At 41.1% G+C, this 21,397-nt stretch overlaps 1 protein-coding gene across 8 annotated transcripts in view; it reads right to left on the bottom strand.

The window, feature by feature from the left end:
* LOC132265004 (lachesin-like) overlaps positions 1-12,711 on the bottom strand; it is a 29,348-nt gene extending 16,637 nt beyond the window's left edge. For 2 of the 8 annotated variants that reach the window (XM_059765380.1, XM_059765381.1), the window contains exons 1-2: positions 12,407-12,711; positions 7,166-7,304 (exon numbers count right to left, since the gene is read on the bottom strand). In XM_059765380.1, the coding sequence (XP_059621363.1) occupies positions 7,166-7,304; positions 12,407-12,418 (151 nt within the window). In that variant the 5' untranslated portion in view covers positions 12,419-12,711. Of the gene's footprint in view, positions 1-7,165; positions 7,759-12,406 lie in introns of all 8 variants that reach the window. The other 6 variants (XM_059765383.1, XM_059765382.1, XM_059765384.1 and 3 more) reach the window with 6 other exon arrangements.
* Positions 12,712-21,397: the final 8,686 nt, after the last annotated feature.

Below are 21,397 nucleotides of genomic sequence, written 5' to 3'. Positions count from 1 at the left end.
AAGAATGTCAAACATATCAAGTTAAAAATCTATTACATCAAAGTATTCTTTGGATGACATACAAAGTGTTACAGTTCTAAGAATCTACGGAGACTTGAAAGGGTTTTATTGTGACATATGCGCAATGTCGTGGAGCTTCTGCTGTGCGAGAAAGTTGTTCTCCAGAATATTGTCATAACATATTCAACTGTCATATCTAATTTTCCAAATTCACTCTCTAGTCCCATGTTTTCGATTGATTTTCGATTTAAACGGAGAGACCATAGGTCAATATTAGGAAATTTGTCCACGTACGCCAGTTTTCTCCCCAATTGGTCACCCCTCCGAGTGGTGCGCCCTCGACAGCAGCAAGCGTCTTACTTCGGGGATTGGCAGGAAGACGACGGAGTGAAATCCTGGGAATGGTGTCAATGAGACGACGGTGGTGGCAGGCAATGGCGTCTCGAATAAAATAAAATGAGATTTCGGTTGTAAATTGATTTCATGTTGAACATGTCTCGTGTGCCAGAGACGAAATGACTTTTATTAAAGATGAGTTTGAGTTGTGAGGTGGGAGTGAGAAGAATGTAAGTTGAATTGAAATTACACTAAAGGAAAAGTCACTGTCAACCGTGAATTGAGTTATATTGAATGGGAAGTTCGACGCGATGGCGCGGCAAAGGGAGCTCACAGTACTGCAGAATTACTTCTCTGTTGCTTCCTTCACTGTTTTCTTTATATCGCCATGGAAGGATGTACACCGTGAGAGTGCTGGGGCATTGAGATTTTTTCCACCCATTTATCTCTTCACTCACTCCTCACGCTTCACATGAAACGGTATAAATATTCAAATTACACATTATACAGTTGTTATGGCATGGAGAAATGTATAATTTATGTTTAACGTGCGTGGCCACGTTCTTTTGTGGATCATCGCCATGTATGTGGGATATTCCTTAGACGTGACTCCTGGCAGAATGCTGGCAGCCCGTAGTGTCACAGTGAAACATGAAAATTACGCAGAAGAATAAAGATTTGCCAGAGAATGAAATATGAATTTTTTTATTCCCTCTTTCGTGCTCTTTTTCAATTAAGATACCCTCATGCTTCTCTCCACCACGTATTACTTCGCCAGTGAAAAGCCACTGTTGTGTGCATCCTGAAGGACCAATTGTGAATAATTAAAAATTTCCTGGCAGTACAGAATATTATGAAAACCACCATCATGGAGATAATGTTGCTCTTGAATGCGTTTCAGACCTGAATAAACATATAATACGGTGGTATATAGTTGGGAGCTTTTATTTCCGCTCTAAAATTCACATTAATTATCCCGCGGGAAGTCGTATATATTACGGGATGTCTGCAGTGGTCTTTCACCACCTTTTGGCTTCGCTCCCGCTGGAAACCTTGAGAAAGTCCGACTGGCGATTTAGTAGTTCATCGTCTCTTCATCACACAACCCAAAATACATGCTTTGTGACCAAGATTTCACCGAATATAATTTCGAAATAGAGTGACAAAAGTATGTAATGGGAAGCAATGAAAACGAATCTTTCATTAAGTCTGATAAACTCATTCGATCAACGCTCCTAAAAGCCCCATTCAAATCCGACAATTCACAGCCAGACCCCGTAAAAGAGCTTTTCAGCTGGTATGGAAAGCTCTGCCCTTCAGCATCGCATCGCATCTAAACATCCTCAATACAAAAGTGATATTTTCACAGGCCACTTACCCCGGTTGTATATATTTATTTTAAATGATATAATATCTCGCTATGTGTTTTGGGTTATTTCCGTGGGAAACAGAGTCATTAGATTTTATATCTGCGATAAGTAAAACGTGAAATGCCTCCCAATTGGCGGGAAAATAGTCAAGGCATAGGATTCGGCACGCATTGCACAGACCGGGAAGGGCACTGGGGCCCACAGTCAACAAGCAATTCACCCTACTTGTGCGCGAGCAGCACATAAAGGAATCTCATTTCACCCATTTATCCTCCCGCATTCGCCGAATAACCGTCCTATATCTATTTTATTTATTTACAGGGATTAATTTATGGGTTAATAAACAAATGAATTTTCACACAAGCGATGCCCAATACTCCCTCCGGAAGTGGTGAGGAAAAATACCCAACTTCCACACTATACGTAGAGATACTCCGACAAATAAGCTCACCCACCCATTACACTCTCTCCCGCGCTGGGAGAAAGGCACCCCCGAAATGAGGGGTGGATTGGGTGAATCTACTTTAGTGTTTTATTTATTCACTCCTTCATTTTGGTCACGCCGTGCAAGATTCATCCGACACTGAGGCCAAATAAAAAAGGAATGAAACAAATGAAGTCAGGCCAGTGGCGTTTCCTTATTTAATTAAGGGTATCTCTCTCGTCTTTCTCACTCGGCTATAAAGGAAAATATTCCTGTGCACGTGTACATTTGGAGGACCCGGAAGAAGTGGTCGTCCAGTGGCGAGAGAAGTGGCTTCCTCGTCGCCAGCCATCAGCAGTGAAAGCCTCCACCCCAATGGAGTGGGTGGGTCTAGCGATGGCAAATTACCCTGCTGGAAGTGGCATAGCATGTAGTGGAACCTCGAGAGTCATCCTCAGCTGTGTTCACGCCTGTGGTTTGGGGTGTATTCTTGGTAAATACTCGCGTGCAGTGCTATACCTACCAGATGATGTACCTTTATTTATATCCCGAACTTGAATGGAGTTTTAATTGAAAACCAAGAAAAGCACTTCGAGAAATAAAGAGTTACCCAAACCCGGACCGCTCTTTTTTCCTTACACTCCACTTTCCTCCCTAGAGGCTTGTCATAAAGCTAGAATTTATACAGATGCCAGAAAGCACGTTAGCCTAATGTTTTAAGTAAATTTACTATAACAGCTTTCGTGCATGTGATGTTTTAACTGTGAGAAAAGAAAAGGAGTAAAGTCACGTGCACAAGAACAGTGTAATTCTCTTGAAACCATATAACCGAAATGACTTTGACACACAACATTTTGAGCTCACGATGAAAACATTATAACGAAGTTATCTTTGCATTCTAGCTTCCAAAGTAGTCCAAATCAAAAATTTTCTCCATCTCCATTCTCAGACACAAAATTCTGTACAAACCCTTGTAACACACAGTCTTTCTTTATATCGCCATTGTTGTAAATTGATTTCGAAATCCCAGCCAACACACTCCTATAAATCTATTTGAAAATTCCAATAAATTCCCCTGTGTCGTCAATAAATCTCTGAAATGACAAACCCCATGCTCTTAATCCATTGTGTGGGCAGAAAGAGTCAAGAACTGGGGACTAATGGCAGACATACAATTTTCAACAAATTGGATTTTACGCTCTCATAGAAATTAGCTGGGATTTTATTATTTCTTAATTTCCACTGGTAAAATTAATAAGTTGGCTGTTGTTTTAGCATTTCTGTCATGTCTCAAATTTCTTACGCCCAGCGATGCTTTGCCTTTTAACTTATTTACTTTTCCCGTGGTGAAAAGAAAAGCAAAAACAACTTCACACAGTCATTCATCAAAGTTGAGGGAGTAGCGAGAGAAAAATGTTTTCAGTGCTTTCATCTCCGCCAGTGCTCTTTTTAATTGACAATTTGCGCTTCTTTGAAGACTTTTTCCCCAACACTGTGTATTCCACTTGGGTGGCTGCAGGGAAAAGGCGATATCGCCACCACATCGGGCAATCGATCAGGATTGAGAAGCGCCATGAGCATGTGAAGACAATAAAAGTGGATGTGTAACATTCTGTGTGATTGCTTTGCATTTTATTGAATACTTCCTGCCATTTATTGATCATCATTTTCAACACACATCCATCCATCCTCCGGGGGATTATGTGGCAAAAAAGAGCAACTGCAGCACGATCTATTTCCCACGTAAAACGACTTCATTGACGCTCTTCGCCGAGCACCTTCATGTGTGCTGAAAGCTCGAGTGCCAATATCGAAAGGGGCCTTGTGGGTGTGGATGGCGGGAACGGTGTGCTTAATGTGAGCTTTATCACCTCGCACGCCAATGGATGCTGCATATTGGGTTGAAGAGGGTAAAGAAATGATTGAAAACGATAATGGATGTGCCGTAGAAAAATGTCATTATTGAAGCACATTACACCTAAAGCAATACGAAACCCTTAAATTCCCACTACACTTTTCACACACACACATACTCTCGGTATTTGCCGAGTGCACTCTGCTGCAGCACGGGAAAACTGAGGGTGGAATATTTTATTTTTCCTTCCCTTCTCGGTGATAAATTGAAATTCAGCGAGATGATCAACCATCAGGCTAGCGAAACAGATAGTTTTTATTATAAATTGTAATTGAATTTGGAAAGCTAATCCTGAGGGGAAAAGATTACATTTTCTAATCAACAATGCTTTTTATTATCGTTCGCTGGATGACTTGATTTAGGAATACATAAAAATAAAAGCCTCTTCCATTTACTTTCACCCTTTCATCGTCATTTACTCAGCACAATCTTTTGCGACTTGAAAGACTCGTTTTTTTGCTCTTGAACAGAGATAATTACCCGAATTTCTATGAATATTTGTTTCCAGGAAATACTCTTTCGTTTTGATAATTTTCAAGCGGGTGTTCTCTCGGGAAAATGTACAAAAATCTCCATATTCATTCCACGCTGATGAACACTAATTGGAAGTGACGCTGAGTTCGAAGAAAACTGCTTTTTTGCATGGAAAAATCTCTCGCTGTGAAAATATCCCAATCTCACGAGAGCACATTTGAATGTCGGTTTTTCTGCGAGAATCCTCGCGGCCGTGACTCCTAGGCCACTGAGATAAAACACATAATTTCATCTTAATTATGGATGGAATTAATAATTCACGTGGATGCTGCGGTGTGAGGATAAAAAAAGCAGTAAAATTATGATGAGGGTCCGCGTATTTCTCCTCATCAATTCCTTGAATTATTTAAATCTGATTAGGTGAATTTTAATAAAATGAACAATGCGGAAGTAATGTGAATGGACTATAATGATCTTCGTCATCAGAAAAATCGATTGTTATGTATTTCTTCTATGAATAATTTTCTTTATGGCGAAAGATGCGGAGAAAATGTTCAATGAATGTGGGCGATATTTAATAGTCGTCTCCACATACCGAACAATCTTGGGGTTTTGTGGTGTCACTTCGTCATTCACCAGCATCGCTTTCACTCGGATTCTCTCACCATTCCGCCCGGGATGGCAGACTTCAGGGGGGAATCCTCCTGAGATGAAGTCTCAAGTGTAATTGTGGGCTGACGCGAGATGAGAGGATAAACTCGTGATAAGGCAGGAGAAATTTACGCCTGACTGTGATTCTTCAGTGAAAAAAGAAGATGTAGCATTGATAAAAGAACATGTCTCGATGCTTTCAAATATCAATATATTTAAGCGACAAGTTTATTACACCCTTATTTTTCGGTATATCAGAAACACAGGCTTTTTTCCATAAATTTTTTTTACTATTCTAAAACAGCGAAAATCCCTCTAGGATGCCAATAACTGTGACTTCTGCTAAGGTCTCGCAGATTTAATATCAATGGGGATGAGAACTCAAATGTGATAAGCATATTAGATCCCTTGTGGCTTTTGCTTGAGATTATGCTTTTTTGTCTTTTTTTCATTCTCGTCCTTTTCACTGAAACACCGCTTAAATTCTGAAATACTCTCGTGGTAAAAAGCCAAGACAGCGACTCGACTATCTAGCGAGTTCAACTTTGATCAGAGGTGATGGCAGCCTACAAATTTAATATGCAAGCAAAGTGAGAATATAGTTATGCAATCAAGTGAAATTGCTCTCAAGACGGCGACACTTCAGACTCTCTTCCACACCGTCGTGATCCTCTCATGCGCTCTCCCACGCCCGGCACACGGGCGAAAGACCCCGTACATGAGAATAGTTTTCAGAATGCCTTCATCCACAGTGTCATAGAAATGAAGAGAGGGACATTTGCACGTATAATCAAACTGAACGGCGTTTGAAAAATAGAAGGACAGGATAGAGTGCTCTAGTGAACCACCTTTTCCCTCACTATCACTACAAATTGCAACAGAGGTTGGCGTCTTGTGCTGAGACTAGGTGAAAGTCACTCAATTGCCCAGGAATGTATAACTACAAGAGCGATTTGGAAGACAAATTGAACCTCGTCAAGGGAAATTTATCTAAAATTTACCGATAATTGAATTTTATTGCTCATTAATCATCAAGTGTTTAATGTACAAGCATTTTACATGAACAAATATAATTTTATGGTACAACAACTTGACAAATAGCCTTCATTAATCACAACCAATTAATCGTTTCTGATTTCGCGGCCTAGACAACTTCACGGCGAAGCTAGGAAAACAAGTGATGCTTAATCTTCTGGGGAAAAAGTAATTTTATAAAAGATGTTATCAAGCGACTTGAGATAAGGCATAAACAAACGACTGCTTTTCGTGTGATAGATGACACTGTCCTGCACATCTGAAGCATCTGCTTGACTAATCGAGTGTGTGACGTGATTTTTTAAATAATAGGGCTGAGCGGGGTAGATTTGGTCACTTGATTAGCTTGATTTAAAGTCAACTTTATCCACACAACATAACTTTAAGCAAATTTATTCAGTTTCTTGAGAAAGAAATCATTTTCAACCTTTGTCCAAAAATTCTTCGAGTTCAGATCCATACGTTTTCTTAGAAATTGTCAGAGAATGTCCGTATGTTATATGTATCCATAGAATGTGAATGTAGTTTATTTCTCCCTTTCATTCTATAGCATTATTGTATTTTGTGTACATATTTTCGCTCGTCCTGCACGACTTATGTGAACTTGTCAATGGACAATGGTCGAGAACAGACAAGTGAGTGAATGCCTCTGTGCGAAATATAATAAAAAATAGTGAGGAATGATCCGAACCGGGTGGGAAGTGACCATTGAATGGGAATTGGCGAATTGTCTGGCTGTCGTCTCGGTTTGTCTGCATACCATTGAATCGCTAATAAACTCTCGAGTTGATCCTCAGCCAAAAACTGCCTCCAACACATCATGTTAAGGAGGAAAGGGTTCAGGATTGCATGGGGTAAAATACATTTTTTACGCGTCAAGGGTGAAAATAATGGTGTGAGAGTTGGTAGGCAATAAGAGAAGGGTGGAATAAAAAGCTGAATGTATGGGGAAAAACTTACCATTTATGGTGCGAATGGCCGAGAAGAAAATCCATATTATTCCCAAAACACTTTTGCTTATCTCCATTCTTGGCACGCCACTGAATTTTATTATTATTGACGCGCGAGAGGTTATGCCATTTTTGGGGGAACAATATTCCTTGACAGAAATTCGTTACATTTATATATTATTATTACTACCAGCAAACTCTATGTGCCGGAGACATACATGTATGTACCAGTGTTTATGTAATATGTGGGACCGTTTGGTCACGTATGAAATGCGTCAAATGTGGAGAATATACTTTGGCAATATTGCTCTTGGCTTCTCTTTGGCAACTGCTTTCGACTTATATTCATTCACGTCCACTCTTGGTAAAATATGTATGAAATAAACACTTTCCTCCTTTTGATCTTTATTTTATGCTATTCATATTATACTCTCAGCCATTCATATTTTATGCCCTGTTCCTCCGCTGTCCACATACGCACCCTCACGCCGAGTTATTGAGAAAGGCCAGAGGAGGGCTGTGAAAGCTCATACAAAAGCTCAAGTTGTGTTCTTTCACTCGAGAGTGTTGCTGCTGTACTGGCTCACTTCATTTGATTTATTACTGTCGTGTTTTATGATAAATTGATTTAAACAATGCCAACAGGCTACATGAGGACTCCTCCCCCCGTATTCGCATACACACACACACACACACACACCGCCCCTCGGTGGCGCGGCAGAACCGATCCCAAATCGTGCCGGGGAACACCACTTTGTACCAGGCTACATGTGTACTTAAACCTGTGATAGAGCACAGAGAAAATCGCTGGAGATGGATAATTATTCATTTTGACGCTATCATATCAAAATCAGTCACACAACAGGGGATTAGATGGCAGGGATACGGATGGGATGGGCGTGAAGCCAAGAGAGCATCCCGGGAAGTGTGCAGAAAGACAGTGATTCTGGAGGCTTGGCAAATGAAAAGCGCTTTTTCTTCACCATCATAAATCCATATACAAAATCATATCCATCATGACGAAAATATATTCACCCTCAAGTACGCAAAACCCCGTACTCGACTTATGTTAATAAAGCTTCTCTCGGCAATCTTATTCCCATCTCTCATCATATATTACTAACCACTTAGGCAAGCTTTCCGCCCCTCTACACATGCACGAGGTCGAGGTCCTCGAGGCAGAGCTTCTCAATCATATCTTCCCCATCCCCAGCATTCTGAGGTCCTTCAGCGGAGATGTGTGATGCCGTAAGTAACCCCAAAGAGCCTTTTCTCAATCCTTGAATTAGCTCCGTTTACGTGGACCTTTTTTGCGCCCAACACACATCTTCTTTGTGAGACTTTCTTTGAACTCTCGCAAGTTCTTCTGAAATGACGCCCAGTTTCAATATCAGAAATAACACATCTTAAAGGTTAGTCGGCAGGAAGAATTCAGGGGAAATGTACAAATTGAGTAAAGAGAAGAGCGCGACGTAATTTTGAAACAGAATTTGCACATTGATTTTAAAGACGTCCGCCGAAGAGGCGGAAATTAAATTGAAACCATTTCTTGAGTGGGAGATTTTTACTTGATTTATTAAGGGTAAATTTTCATTGCCAAACTGCCCTGTTCTCCTCTATACAAAATTCATAAACTCATAAAAATTTTATACACTCCAAACGGTGGGTTGTCGCTTAGCGCGACAAAAACAATACATCATGCGGGCGTATGATGAAAGATAGGAAAAATTAATTGAAATCAATAAACCTGAATGATGGATAAATTTAAATAACCGATACGCTGAAGCTTTGCGTTATTTATTCATGCAATATGTTGGATGCACTGAAACAATTTCAAAAAATTTCTATTGAAATTTTAGGTTTCCCTGCGGCAAAAAACTTTTGCACATCCGTTCCAGTTCAATGATTTTCTGCTAAGTGATGAAAAGCTACACAGCCTATGAGGATTTTCTTCTCTATTTTCCCTACCCTCCTTTCATTCTTTTGCTCTGGCAGAACACATTGGGAATTAGCGTCTGGCTTTTTTGCTCCATTCTCAACCAGGAAATTTAATAAAATCCAGCTTCCAGATGCTGTAGCGCCAAGAGAAACCTTTTTGCTGTACTTCCTCAATTTTGATTTGATTCGGGCTAAACAAACTTGGCGCTGAAGCTGGACCGTGTTCATCAGAGCGAGTTCCATCAAAGTCACGAAAATTTTTCTCCCCAATTCACTATAGCATATTTCACATTTCAGTGGGGGGCAGGAGTGAAATGTGGCAGTTGAATGTTCCAGCGAAATGCATAGTGAATTGCTTCACATGCACGTGGGATTTCTACTGGGGTTATAATTGTGAAATGCAATGAATAATGCATTTGCTGGGGGTGGGGGTGGGAGAGAGAGAAAGAGAGAGGATGTGTGCCATGGTAAGAATTTGCTTCGGCAAACACAAAAGTAATACGAAAGTGTATTTTGCCTTGTTGTAGAACATTCCCATGCAATAATCCGATTCATATATCCCGCCGACAAAATAACTGAATACCAAATAAGCACACAGCAAATACTCCTTTTCACGGATACAATTGGTCTCCGGCCGGAATGTATTGCCTAGCATGGGGGCAAAAGGGGGGCGGGGGGAGTGAAAATCGACTTGAGGAAGAGGAGAACAAATATCCTCTATTTTTTCCGCTCTTCCTTGGCATCCGTGCCGGCATTCTTCCAAGGAAAGTGAGAAAGAATAGAGAGGAAAACTCATCGGTGAAATGGGTGCTCAAGGAGATATTTCTCTGCTGGTGGCGATGGCAAGGGTGTTGCATGATTGTGTGTGTGTAAAACGAATTGTGGAAATAAAAATAAAATCCCATAGTTTATCCCTGTTGAATGTCGTATTGTGACACTATATTGTCCCCCCCATTCCACCGCCCTGCCATGCCCGAGCACAGAGGAGACAATCCAGGAGATCCCTTAATTTCTGACCCAGCGGGGCTAAGGCGGCCAATTGCCGGGCAAAAGCTCCCCGTCCGATCGTCAAATGAGCACATGCGGCCGCTGTGGGGCTGATCTCGGAATGATGTGCCTCACACTGACTTGTACAATTGATGGCCTGCTCGCCCTGAGGCGGGAAATCCCCGCACCGAAGACGCACCTCATCCCACCCACAAGTGTCGAATTGGTGATACAGTTTGATAGCTGATGCTGTTTCTATCTGATACCAAATTTATCACACACGATGGCGACACAAATAAATCAGGGCTATTCTCGCACAATTCAGTCCCATCGTGCGAATTTTCACTTTACGCCCAAATGATTCCTCGCGCCAGAGATAAAATTCATTTCCGCACATTTAATTTCCGCCGAAGACAAACGTTGCTCCTCACACATTCTACGAGAGGAAGAGCATATCACGCCATTCCTCCGGTCGTCTAGGGCGTCTAGGGAAGCTCCAATAATAGGCGCTCTGCTCGAAAAGTCAACGGAGTTCTTAAACGATCAAATTTTCAATGGATTTTAAAAGCTGTTGTTGATGAAAATATAAATAAATTCAACGACACTCATATTGAAATTAACATTGCAAAATATTCAGGTGAGATAAATACTATAAAACATGCAATTAGACTTATTGCCTTGTACATAAAATGTGTGCTGCATTTTAAAACCACAACACCTACTACAACAACTATTCTTCTAGAATAAATAAATAAACTAAGAATACAATTTCAGTTACGCAAATCGCCAAAGTTTTCCAGTGCGCCTCAACAACTTTCCAACTAAAACAGAGCTCGAAAATCAGGAAGTGTACACACGTTCTCGGCAATTTCAATTCCTGCCTTTCCGCCTAAAATTTATGTACACCATAAAGTTATTAAAATGTATGCATTATCACACATTTAATTTGGCTGAAAGGGAGGCTAAAGTGGGGGATGAACTTTTTCATTTGAGTTTTTTTTCAGACTTTGCGTCGACAGAAGTCATTGTGAAGCAGTTTAAAACAATTAAATTATACTGCGAATTGTTGTAGCATGAAAAGAGTTTTTTTTCAGCTTCAGTTGCCAGACTGTTGGGGTGGTTATGGATAAGCTGGGGTGGTCAGAGTGAGAAAGAGATGGAGACGCAGAGATAGGTGGAAAATGAAATTAGTTTTTTCTCTGGCCGCTCTGGGAAAAGTGTACGACACTTTTCCCCCCACTTGGATTTATCTGCATGCAATTTCCTCCCCATGCAAGAATTTGATGACAAAAAGTTTGCAGAATTAACGACTACCAAATGGCGCACAGTATATCTTCCCTGCACATATTACCATAATGTGTATGTGAAGTTATGCAAATAGCTGAGTTTCAAAAGGTGGAGACATGTTTGTATTTAGGATCTTTCAGCTATTTTTCCATGCGACCACTCACAGCAATTTCCTGCTTTTGCAATTTTCCACTCATCTCGGCTATAACATCGCCAATTTCTGCACTCCATAAATGGCATTGTTCACATTTTTCGAGTGCAGGAACATCCCCTGAAGAGGGTGAGTTAAGAGGAAAGTTCTTTAGACAGTGTGCTGGAAGTGGTTTCATATTTTTTTAATGTTAATGCACGAGAGTGATATTGGAGTAACATACGCAAAGTCTAACCATTTCTGGTGGATGGCACCGTTCAGCCACTTATAACAATAAACACCCACAAGGCGGCGAGTGCTTCTTGTCGCGGCACTTTTTTCTGTGATAAACGACCGCGATAAGCAGTAAATATTAATTTCAGTGTGAATGAGACTCGGTGACTGGCAGAGGTGCTCATTGGGAGGAAGCTGGCAAATTGTAAAGTTGTGAAATTTCGAGGCATATTTAATGGCTAAGTATTGTGATACGCAGAGTGGGAGATGAGCGAGAAAATTCCACTCTCTGGGAATATCTCAAGTTGACCCAATCTACTGAAAAGTTTCAAGTGCTTTTTAAACTTTCCTCAAACTGACGAGGTGTATAGTGTGGTATGATCGTATTTTTCCACCCTCGCATCCCCGGCTTCACCTTCAACCTCTGGCGCAAATAATTCTTCCCATGCCAGCAGTGCGGCAGGGACGGAAGTTTTCGTGGGGACGAAGAGCGGAGCGCCCCGAGGAGGGCATCTCTAGAGTTCTTTTGCAACTTTTCGGTTGCCACCCACTTTGCCACTCATCAATTCGAATAATTTAACGCTCCTGCAATCATCTCGTGACGTGTGCGTGTGTGAATGCGAGGGGAATCGTCACTCATGATATTTGCATTAATTGCGTGAAATAATATATTACACTCCAAGACATTTTAATCAAATAATGTGGGGTAATTAATTTTCACTTGGTGATAAATTTCATCACTTGATGACACAGCGTGTGGGTGGAGGGAGAGAGCCGCGTGTCTCTTAAACTTTACACTCATGTAATCTCCGGGCTGTCTCGTGCTCACAAGTTCACACTGCGTGAAATCGACCACCAAACTCACTCTTCTGCCCACACGGCTGCCTGCAGAGTCTCAGAAGTAATTATTTTCACATTCACTCATGGCACTCGCAAAGAGGCGAAGTCAGGCTTCGGATGCAAGACCCACACCGCTCCAAGATGCTCTTCGTGCGTCGAGTTTTGTGGCTCCTCGAGAGGACAGCTCGTCGTCGCGATGCTTCTGCTACGAAAGCTCGGCGGAGACTGACACAGCTGAGGCGTCCGGCAGTCTGCTGGAGATCCTGAGGATGTGCGCACATCCCAAGTGCGCGCCACATCCCTTCATCATTCCCAGAATCCAACCCCTCCGCACATTCGGCTGTGTGCACGCCACCCTCGCCCATCCGATGCGCCGAATATGCGATGAGTGAAACTTTCCCGATACGTACTATCTCCCCAATTTCGGTGATGTGTGATTACAGTGGTAGCAGCACGCCAAAAGAACCGCCGCCTCGAGTGCCAAATCGGCATGGATAATCGCATACACATGTGCCTGAATTGCTACCAATCGCCCAATTGCATGATTTGCAGCCCCGCAATTAACATACCGGTACATTGCACTTATCATATTAATCTCCTGTCATCACTCTTCCAGCATAACAAAGAAATTTTTGCCAAACTGTTGCTTCACTGCAGATTGCATGCAATTTTGCTCAGTCTTTTTTACTCCACGCGAATAGCAAACAACTTAATCGCAAATGGAAGCAATATAATGCTTTTCTCTGCACCATTTCCTCAACTTCACCCCCCACCCTCTGCCCTTGCGTGCTGTTCCCATTTTCCGCATATTTATGACTTCATAAAAACAATGTGCTAAATTCTGTAAATCGCCAATTTGAATTATTGAATTGGGAGGGCGCGCAAGAAGATGCCAACTTGAGGAATTTGCGGCCTTTTGATTTAACGGTTCGCTTGATGTCGTTAAAGTGTACCGACTCTAGAGACATTAATTGGTGTTTATGAGGCTCATTGTCGCGGCGTTGATTTTTCGCTGGGAGCTCTTCATTTTTCATTAAGGATTTACACAGCCCAGAGTATAATTTACTAGATACAAATATGGCAAATATATCCAATTTTATTTTCTCTAGAATTCCACCTTTTGATGCTTTGTACATTAACACCACCACCTTTTCAGTGTGAGAGCAACAACAAGATCGCATTTACACGGGAAACCACCACCAATTAGAGCTCGAGTGATGATTGCAATATTCTATTTCACACACACAGAATACGCAGCTCTGGTTTTCATATAGAAAATCAACGCTGTTTCGTCGTAACACAGCATCCTTTGAAAAATTTCAATCATCGATCACGATATGTAGCGCAATGTTTACATGAGAAGCACAATTAGCTCAACTTTAAACTCCTGATTTTAACTCATATCATGGAAAGCACTGAAATTAAATTGAAATACGAGTTGAGCGCAAACTTTTACTTCACATCCAAGCGCGATATAGAAGAAAAAAAGTCCACCTTGCGCTGTTTTATTTAATTGCTCCTCGGGGAGCCAGGCAAATTTGACCACTTTTTACACCTTCCCTTAAATTAGCCCCAAGAATAAGTCATCCTAATTGAATTGTGCCTAGTCACCAGAGTGGAAAACACCATTTTTATCTCACGTAAGTGGATTTTCGCCTGAAAAAACGTTAAATTGAATTTGAAAAATTGAGCACAATAGAAAGTTTTACTCATGGCAAACATTAAGCATTCTTAAGGTGTTTTTCTCGCTAAATTTGTCATATTGTCTTGCCTCGAGGAGGGCTGCAACTCCCCTTCGAATCACACATTCTGAGCCTCTGGGCTCAGAACAATTTCATGCGGTGCTTCACATGAAATTTATTTCGGCGGCTTGCGACAATCAATCATTCAAATATGACTTACAGGAGTTTTCAAGTATTCTCAGGAAGGAAGTTGCAATATTTTTTGTAACTTCGTGCTCTAGTTTCATATGTAGAAGAGAAGATGAGAGTAATTTTACACTCTGAAATACGATGTTCGACTTTAGTAAGTTTTCCACAAGCTTGAAGAACAATCTTGTATTGCCTGGAAAACATTCCTTATGGGTAAAATGGTATATAAAGTATTAATATGGGGCTGCAGGATCAGTGGAATTTAATTTTCAGTCATATTAAGTAATTAATGAGTCAGCGCAAAGTTTGCGTGCAGCACAAGGATTCACCTTGCGAGCTTCTAGGCATTCTCAGTTGCACAATGTGGAATTTCTAGCTGCCCCGCACTTCTCTATGAAAACTTTGACAGAGTTTTCACAAGTAAGAAATCTAGCGAATTAGAGTTTGCGTTTTTCCTGAATCTAAGGAGCACTAACACAGTCAAATTGCAAATGTGAAACTGTTGTAAGAGTCGGTTTTAAGAGCGCGAAAAGACGTTCCGGCGTTGGTAAGTCTGTAAGTGGGGATACATGCACACGTGGCAGATAGTGAAGATAGAGAGGAGCGTAAATGATGATGAGGGTTTGTACCCCCTGGAGACAAAATTTCAGGAAATAATGGAGCGAAATCATCATCGTGGGAGATCTCCAGCTCAGGAGAGGCGATGTGCGGAAAAGGTAGCGCTGAACAACCTCAGAACACGCTATCTAATCTCAATAATATTTCTTCCAATTTAACTATGTATGTACATTGCCATCCAATTTGGAACATGGTTGAAAAATAATGATGCGTAGTGCTTCCGATGAGGGCTTCTTGTATGAGTAAGGCTGTGTTGTGTGTGTGGCCTGGAAGTTGAGTGAGGGTTTCTGCAATTATTACCCCCGGATAGCGTCAACATAGTCAAGGACTGCACTTTCCGGGTCCTCGGGGGATTACAGTGTAATATTTCATTTATGTCTGCTGAATTTCCACTTTGTGTGCCCTGTGAAACGAGACAGATGATGATGAGAAAAAGGCGCGCAGTCTTCACTCCCTCGGCGACATCGCACAAGAATCCTCAGCGCTTAGTTCGCTGCATTTGCCAAGAGATTAAAACAATAGGTTTCACTTTACTACATTCGCCACCCATTTCCTCCCCACCCAGCCTCAGTACATCCGCACCCGGGCTGTTCATAGAACTTCAACGACGTGTAATAAGTATGAGACATTAAATTCACTTTTTCAAGCTCAACAATCCCTGCGGCAATTCAGATGCGAGCACACAAACAGGCTCAAAGGATGTTTTCAAGCGTTGCACTGAATGAGACATTGTTTGCCGAATAATTTTGTTTTTCAACTTCACTACACCGAGTCAGACGCGCGGGTCAGAGTCAGACATCCGCACATGTTTAGGCGAGGAGGAACAGAGCTTCGTCCCTACGAAAAAGCTGCGTGGCGTTTAGCTGTGTCAATACAGCAAAACGCACGCGGTGAGTTGGATTTTCCGGCTGGCGGAGAATAGAAATGCCCTCACCTATCCACGGATTTCGCAGCGCTGGAAGGGAAATGCTACAAAATCTATTTACTTATCTCCAAAAATCAGAGAAAAACACGTACCCCCTAAGCTGTTCCGGAAAATATTGAGTTATATGAATATTTTCCTTTGTGAGTGCAAACATTCAACCTAAACTTCTGCAAGGCTGAGGCCATCTCGGGATTTAACTTTCCACAAAATTTCATACCCTATTTACATACAGAACAGCTTTTCACGGGAGAAGCACAAGATATTGAAGGCTTTGTCCTACGCAAAATTTGAAGAATGAATCTTTAATAATGTGCGTCGCTTTGCCATCGCACCTGCAGAATCCATGATATCTCCCACAGATTTTCCTAATAAATATTCCTCTCTCAATCTCCTCATTATATTTTTATAAGAGAAATCCACGAGAGATGTGTCGATTGTCTGCGGAGGAGGAATCTTCTCTGCTTACATTTCCGTTCAATTACACTTGTGTAAATTCACTCCGAAGCGTCAGAGAACAAAAAAGGAGCGAGTGCAATTTTCACCAGAAAATTCCCACTCAATTATCACTAATTGCGTGGAAAACTCAACTGCCAGAAAATAAATAATTATCCACAAGTGTAATCACGATTTTACAATTTCGCTAAATACTGCATAACATAAAGTTTTGCCAAAGTCGCTTTGGCACATAGCGCGATGGCAGGTGAAGAAAATTTCTTGCTGATGGTAGAAAAGTCATGACTTGAGCTTTAGTTTTCCAACTGAGTTAATTTGTGCATTTCTACGGAATTTTTTGTTGTTGTGACCCTCGCAAAAACACCACCTCCGAATATATATCCCCAGGAGAGATTCGTAAGGCTGACTTTTTCCCAGCACTCTGCACTATCCTGAGTGTGTCCCCATCCAGGATGCCTAACGCTACGCAGACGGCACACGAAGCTCTCTCATTGCAAAGTCATCTCCTCCCGGTAGCATTTGTGCACGTCGGAGTGCACAAGAAAATACTTGTGCATCAACAACTCCACGAAGGACAACACAAAGATAGGTGATGCACCAAACCCCCAGTGATCCGCTATTGTGCTCCCTGAATAAGAATACACCACATCTGTCTGCTCTCAATTTCAGGGCATATCCCGGGCGCAGCAGCATAATGGAAGAGATAGTGGCGGAGATAAGGTGAAATGCAGAGTTCATTTTGGATGGAATTGGCGTGTCGCGTTGGCCATTGAAGCGGATATTTGAGGTGGAACGTTATATGGTGAAATCTGGAATGGGCCATATTTGTATAGCTATACACCAGGGCGTGGTGAATGCAACATTATATTGCCCCATATCATACATGGAAAACCCCCATAACCACGTCAGAATCCACTTCATAACCAATCAACAGCCCACATGGAGCCACAAGGCTAAATACGCCATGGTTTATTCACCCTCTCAACTTTCTACCCAAAAACCCAATGCTGCCGCGGCCTCATATTTGTATCATAATGCGATAATCTCCGCGGCCGTGTCATTAATTTGAGCGGCACTAAATGCAAATTACCGGTAAACTGCCAAGGCTCTACGAAGCAATATCTCTCACCCAACTGGATGAAGGATTACGATCACCCCACACTTGGGGTTGATATAATCTAATGATTTCTAATCACAAAGTTGGTCGGATAAAAATATCACCACCATCTGCTCACCCACATGAAACTTTCAAGTGTGATGCCGCACGGCGGAAAATAAAAACCACGCATCACGCCTCATGATTGGGGTGTTAAGAGTGATATAGAAGTGGATTTTGGGGATGTTTATTGCTATCAATTTAATTCCCTTCGTTAGCAATTTATCACAAAATAGTTTCTCCATCTGTTCAGTGTGTTTTTCTCACTGTGTCCACCCACATATTCACCAAAATACACCCCCGATTGGGGGATTTTCAGGCAAAATGCGCACACCACATACATAACTAAACTAAACATATAGCAATATAAAGAGCTTTTCATCACTTTTTATAGGTCCCTCGTAGCCCACGAAAAAGTTATGGGAATGTGTCTAGAAAAATAAATATGGCTCGCATCCCTCCAAATGATAGTTCACCATTCGGCAATTATTTAACTCCTCCAGTGAGCACACACCATCTAAATCAGTGCCAATCCAAGTTTAGTATTTAATTTCAATTTGCTACAAATTTATTATCATCCACATACTTTCCGAACCATCCATTTGTGAAGCATACAGTAAATGGTCAACATGAGAGACTCATTGCAATGCATTTTTCATGTATTTCATATTTTCTCTGTCTTTGCATGCGACGAGCGTAAATAATATTGTAGCATCAAATGTACTTTATGTCAAATTTCATTATGTGAATTGAAAAGTTTTTCCATGACTTACTCTCTTAACAGACATTTCCTTTTCATATTGCGCGGTGAATTTTCATTCAGTGCAAGAGATTCAGACTTAAGATGGAATTCAAAGAAAAATATTCAATATACTCTCTGTCTGTTTGTGTTCATCATACAAACATCCGGAATCAGAAGGGAAGTATTTTGCACAGAACTTCTTTCAAATGATATATTTTCTTCCAATTAAATCGATTGACAAGTCGATTGATTATGACAAATGATTAAATTGGCAAAAAAATGTGTTGATGAATGAAATACAAACGTTTTTTGCAAATGTAGAGTCTGAATTGCACTAAAATTGCAATTAAGCAACCGCTTATTCCATTGAATTTGAATTTGAATCAAATTCTGTTGATTTGCGAACACCTAGCTAAAGCAAATTAATACACTAAATTCAAAGGCCAGCCGAAATAGATGCATTTACAAATTTCATCTATATCCTGCAACGACTAATTCTACGAGCAGCCATTGTCTAACATTTGGACACACACAGGGTGAAATAGAGGAACTGGTGAACATCCATTATAATCTCTAAACCCCAGCGATTGAGCAAAGTTTCATTTGCTGTCTGCACAAAGCTCACATTGCCGAAGGGCGACCATGGCGAGACAGTTCGGGAATGAGTTGGGCCCCACCAAGCAATGGCAAATGTGATGGTGCACCACTGAGGAACATCATGTAAGCCATTTGTATGTGTAGTTTCAGAAGAGCCATTAAAGTTTTTCCCATTCACCAACATAAATTCAAATCAAATTCACTCTCACTCCGCTTGAGATACACTTAAGTAACTTTTAGCGCTAAATTTTGCAAAATGTGCGCCATCAGCAAATACTTTGATACCGGTCTATTTTCACACCACCGATGATAAGAATTTTCCCTTATTCATCCATTAAATATTCATCTCTTCGCATTGCTCAGTGTTCAAATAGTCACACTTGTGCATATCTTAGCTTGCCAATTTCCTCACATTTCCCCGAAATTCTGCTCACGCTAGGAGAAAAGTAAGACTTGAATGCACAATTGAGAACTGGGAAAAGGGAAGATGGGGAAAAAAACCAACTGAATTATTTGGTTTGATAATTTCTTAATTGTACCATTTCAGTGCGGCTGCACCACTTGTCATGAACATTCTTGGTTGAATTGTCTGCGTTTCGCCTGGTGGTGAGCAGGAAAAAAGTCAGAGGAAATTAAATAGAGAAAATAGGGAGAAGAGAGAAATAAGTAAATTATCATTTTTATATGAAATTACAGAAACCACTTTACATGACCAATTAGAGGTCTTTCCGCAGGACCAACATTACAATACCAAAAAACATTGTACATTTTCCACCAAACTGTGGGTAGAAAGTTGAGCAAATTCTATATGAACTTTTGCGTGTTTTGTCTGTCAAGATTCACTATAATATTCTAATATTGTATTACACTTTTCATGCAGTGTTTCCATTGAATTGGGCAACACATCTGAGAACTCAATTTGTAATAAATATCCACACCTTTGGGAATGGCGTTGCACTTCACAAGCTCACATGCAATTTCAGCAATTATGAGCCCCTTGGGCAACTGATGGTGTCGGACGGATAAAAAGCGCACAGCATGAGCAGTAAAAAGAGATAAAATGAAGATGGTGTCTATTTTAAAATACAAATTTCTGACACGAAACACCATCCTTTCGAGCCTGAGTTTAATTGTGTCATGTGGGAATTTTTAGTGGAGCTTCTGGGACACTTTTACCACCCTTGCACACACTTTTTGCAAACCATCACAGCCAAGTTTTGGTGCAGTGTTATCCTTTTTCTGTCTTACACCCACCCATTTTCCGCTCAATTAGTCTGCATGATTATGTCATTCTTTTTCTCTCTCCACGCTCGCTCTCCTTCACAGCCATATTCTCCCGGCCGGTGTATATGAATTTGCTGTTTTCACCACCATACGTCCTGTGAGATGGGGCGAAACTGTGGCGGCTGTTTCGGAACTCAAAAATATGCAAATTGTGCTTGTTTTTGTGGGGGGCACCATGGGCGAGAATTGTGGGTGGTCACCGAGAATACCAAAGGACAAACTTCCCCCACACCGAGGAAAAATTCCAAGGAAGGAGCACATTGATAAATGGCCCTGTGTTGGGGATGCAGTCTCCATGGTGCAATATGAAGGAAGAAATTGCAAATTTGTATGTCTCCATCCTCATGCTTGCGCGGAGATGGAGGAAAACTTCCGCCAACGGGACAAGACAATGGCAACAATGACGAAGAAGAGCATTACGGAGGACTGAGTACGCCCAAAGCCACTTAATAAAAGAGAGAGGCAAAAGGAAACTTGAGTGATGTATAGAAAACTAATGTGAGAGGAGGAATGAGGCATATCGTCCCCCCTTTTTTCACTGCACACAAGCTCTGTGAGAAAAAGTGCACTATTTGTCTTTCTCGCAGCTTATCTACATCTCCTTTATGGCTTGCACAGAGCTCCCTTTCACATATAAACTGCTGAAAGTTTACATTTAAGCGGTTAACCATGTTATTTAATTTAGTGGAATCACTTCTTTCACTTGAGAGATAAAACGAGCAGAGTGAAACTCAATTTTTGACTTCGGCACAATTCAGATTCAGTGCAGTCTCTCAAATTTTCATGCCATCCACTTGCCTTTGAGCGCTAATTTACTTTACACACCCAAAAGTTGGATTGCAGACGAGAAAAAATCAAGGATTAAGTCGAAATCTCCAAATAAATCATCATGGCTATGCTTGCGTAATATGATAATAATTATAAATGTCCCAGAATTTCATAACACTCAAAATGTTGATCCAAGTATATGTATGCAACTGTAGACTGAAACATTGGTGCAGTTTCGCTGAAAAATAAAATTACACTGCAAAGTACATTCGAATAATTTAAAGTTACTCTGTAACTTTTGACACTCACCCCTTGATTTCCCAAAAATAGCACAAAAAAGCCAAAGTTGTAGGGGAATTGTTAATGAGGTCAAACAGAGCTCCTCGTGCTATATTGTCAGTTTAATTTTCAC

This window comes from Phlebotomus argentipes, unplaced genomic scaffold (assembly GCF_947086385.1).
Source record: "Phlebotomus argentipes unplaced genomic scaffold, Phlebotomus argentipes genome assembly contig_2, whole genome shotgun sequence".
In the NCBI taxonomy this organism is placed as follows: domain Eukaryota; kingdom Metazoa; phylum Arthropoda; class Insecta; order Diptera; family Psychodidae; genus Phlebotomus; species Phlebotomus argentipes.
The sequence above is the reverse complement of the archived record's forward strand: the minus strand, read 5'-3'. Positions and strand labels throughout refer to the sequence as shown.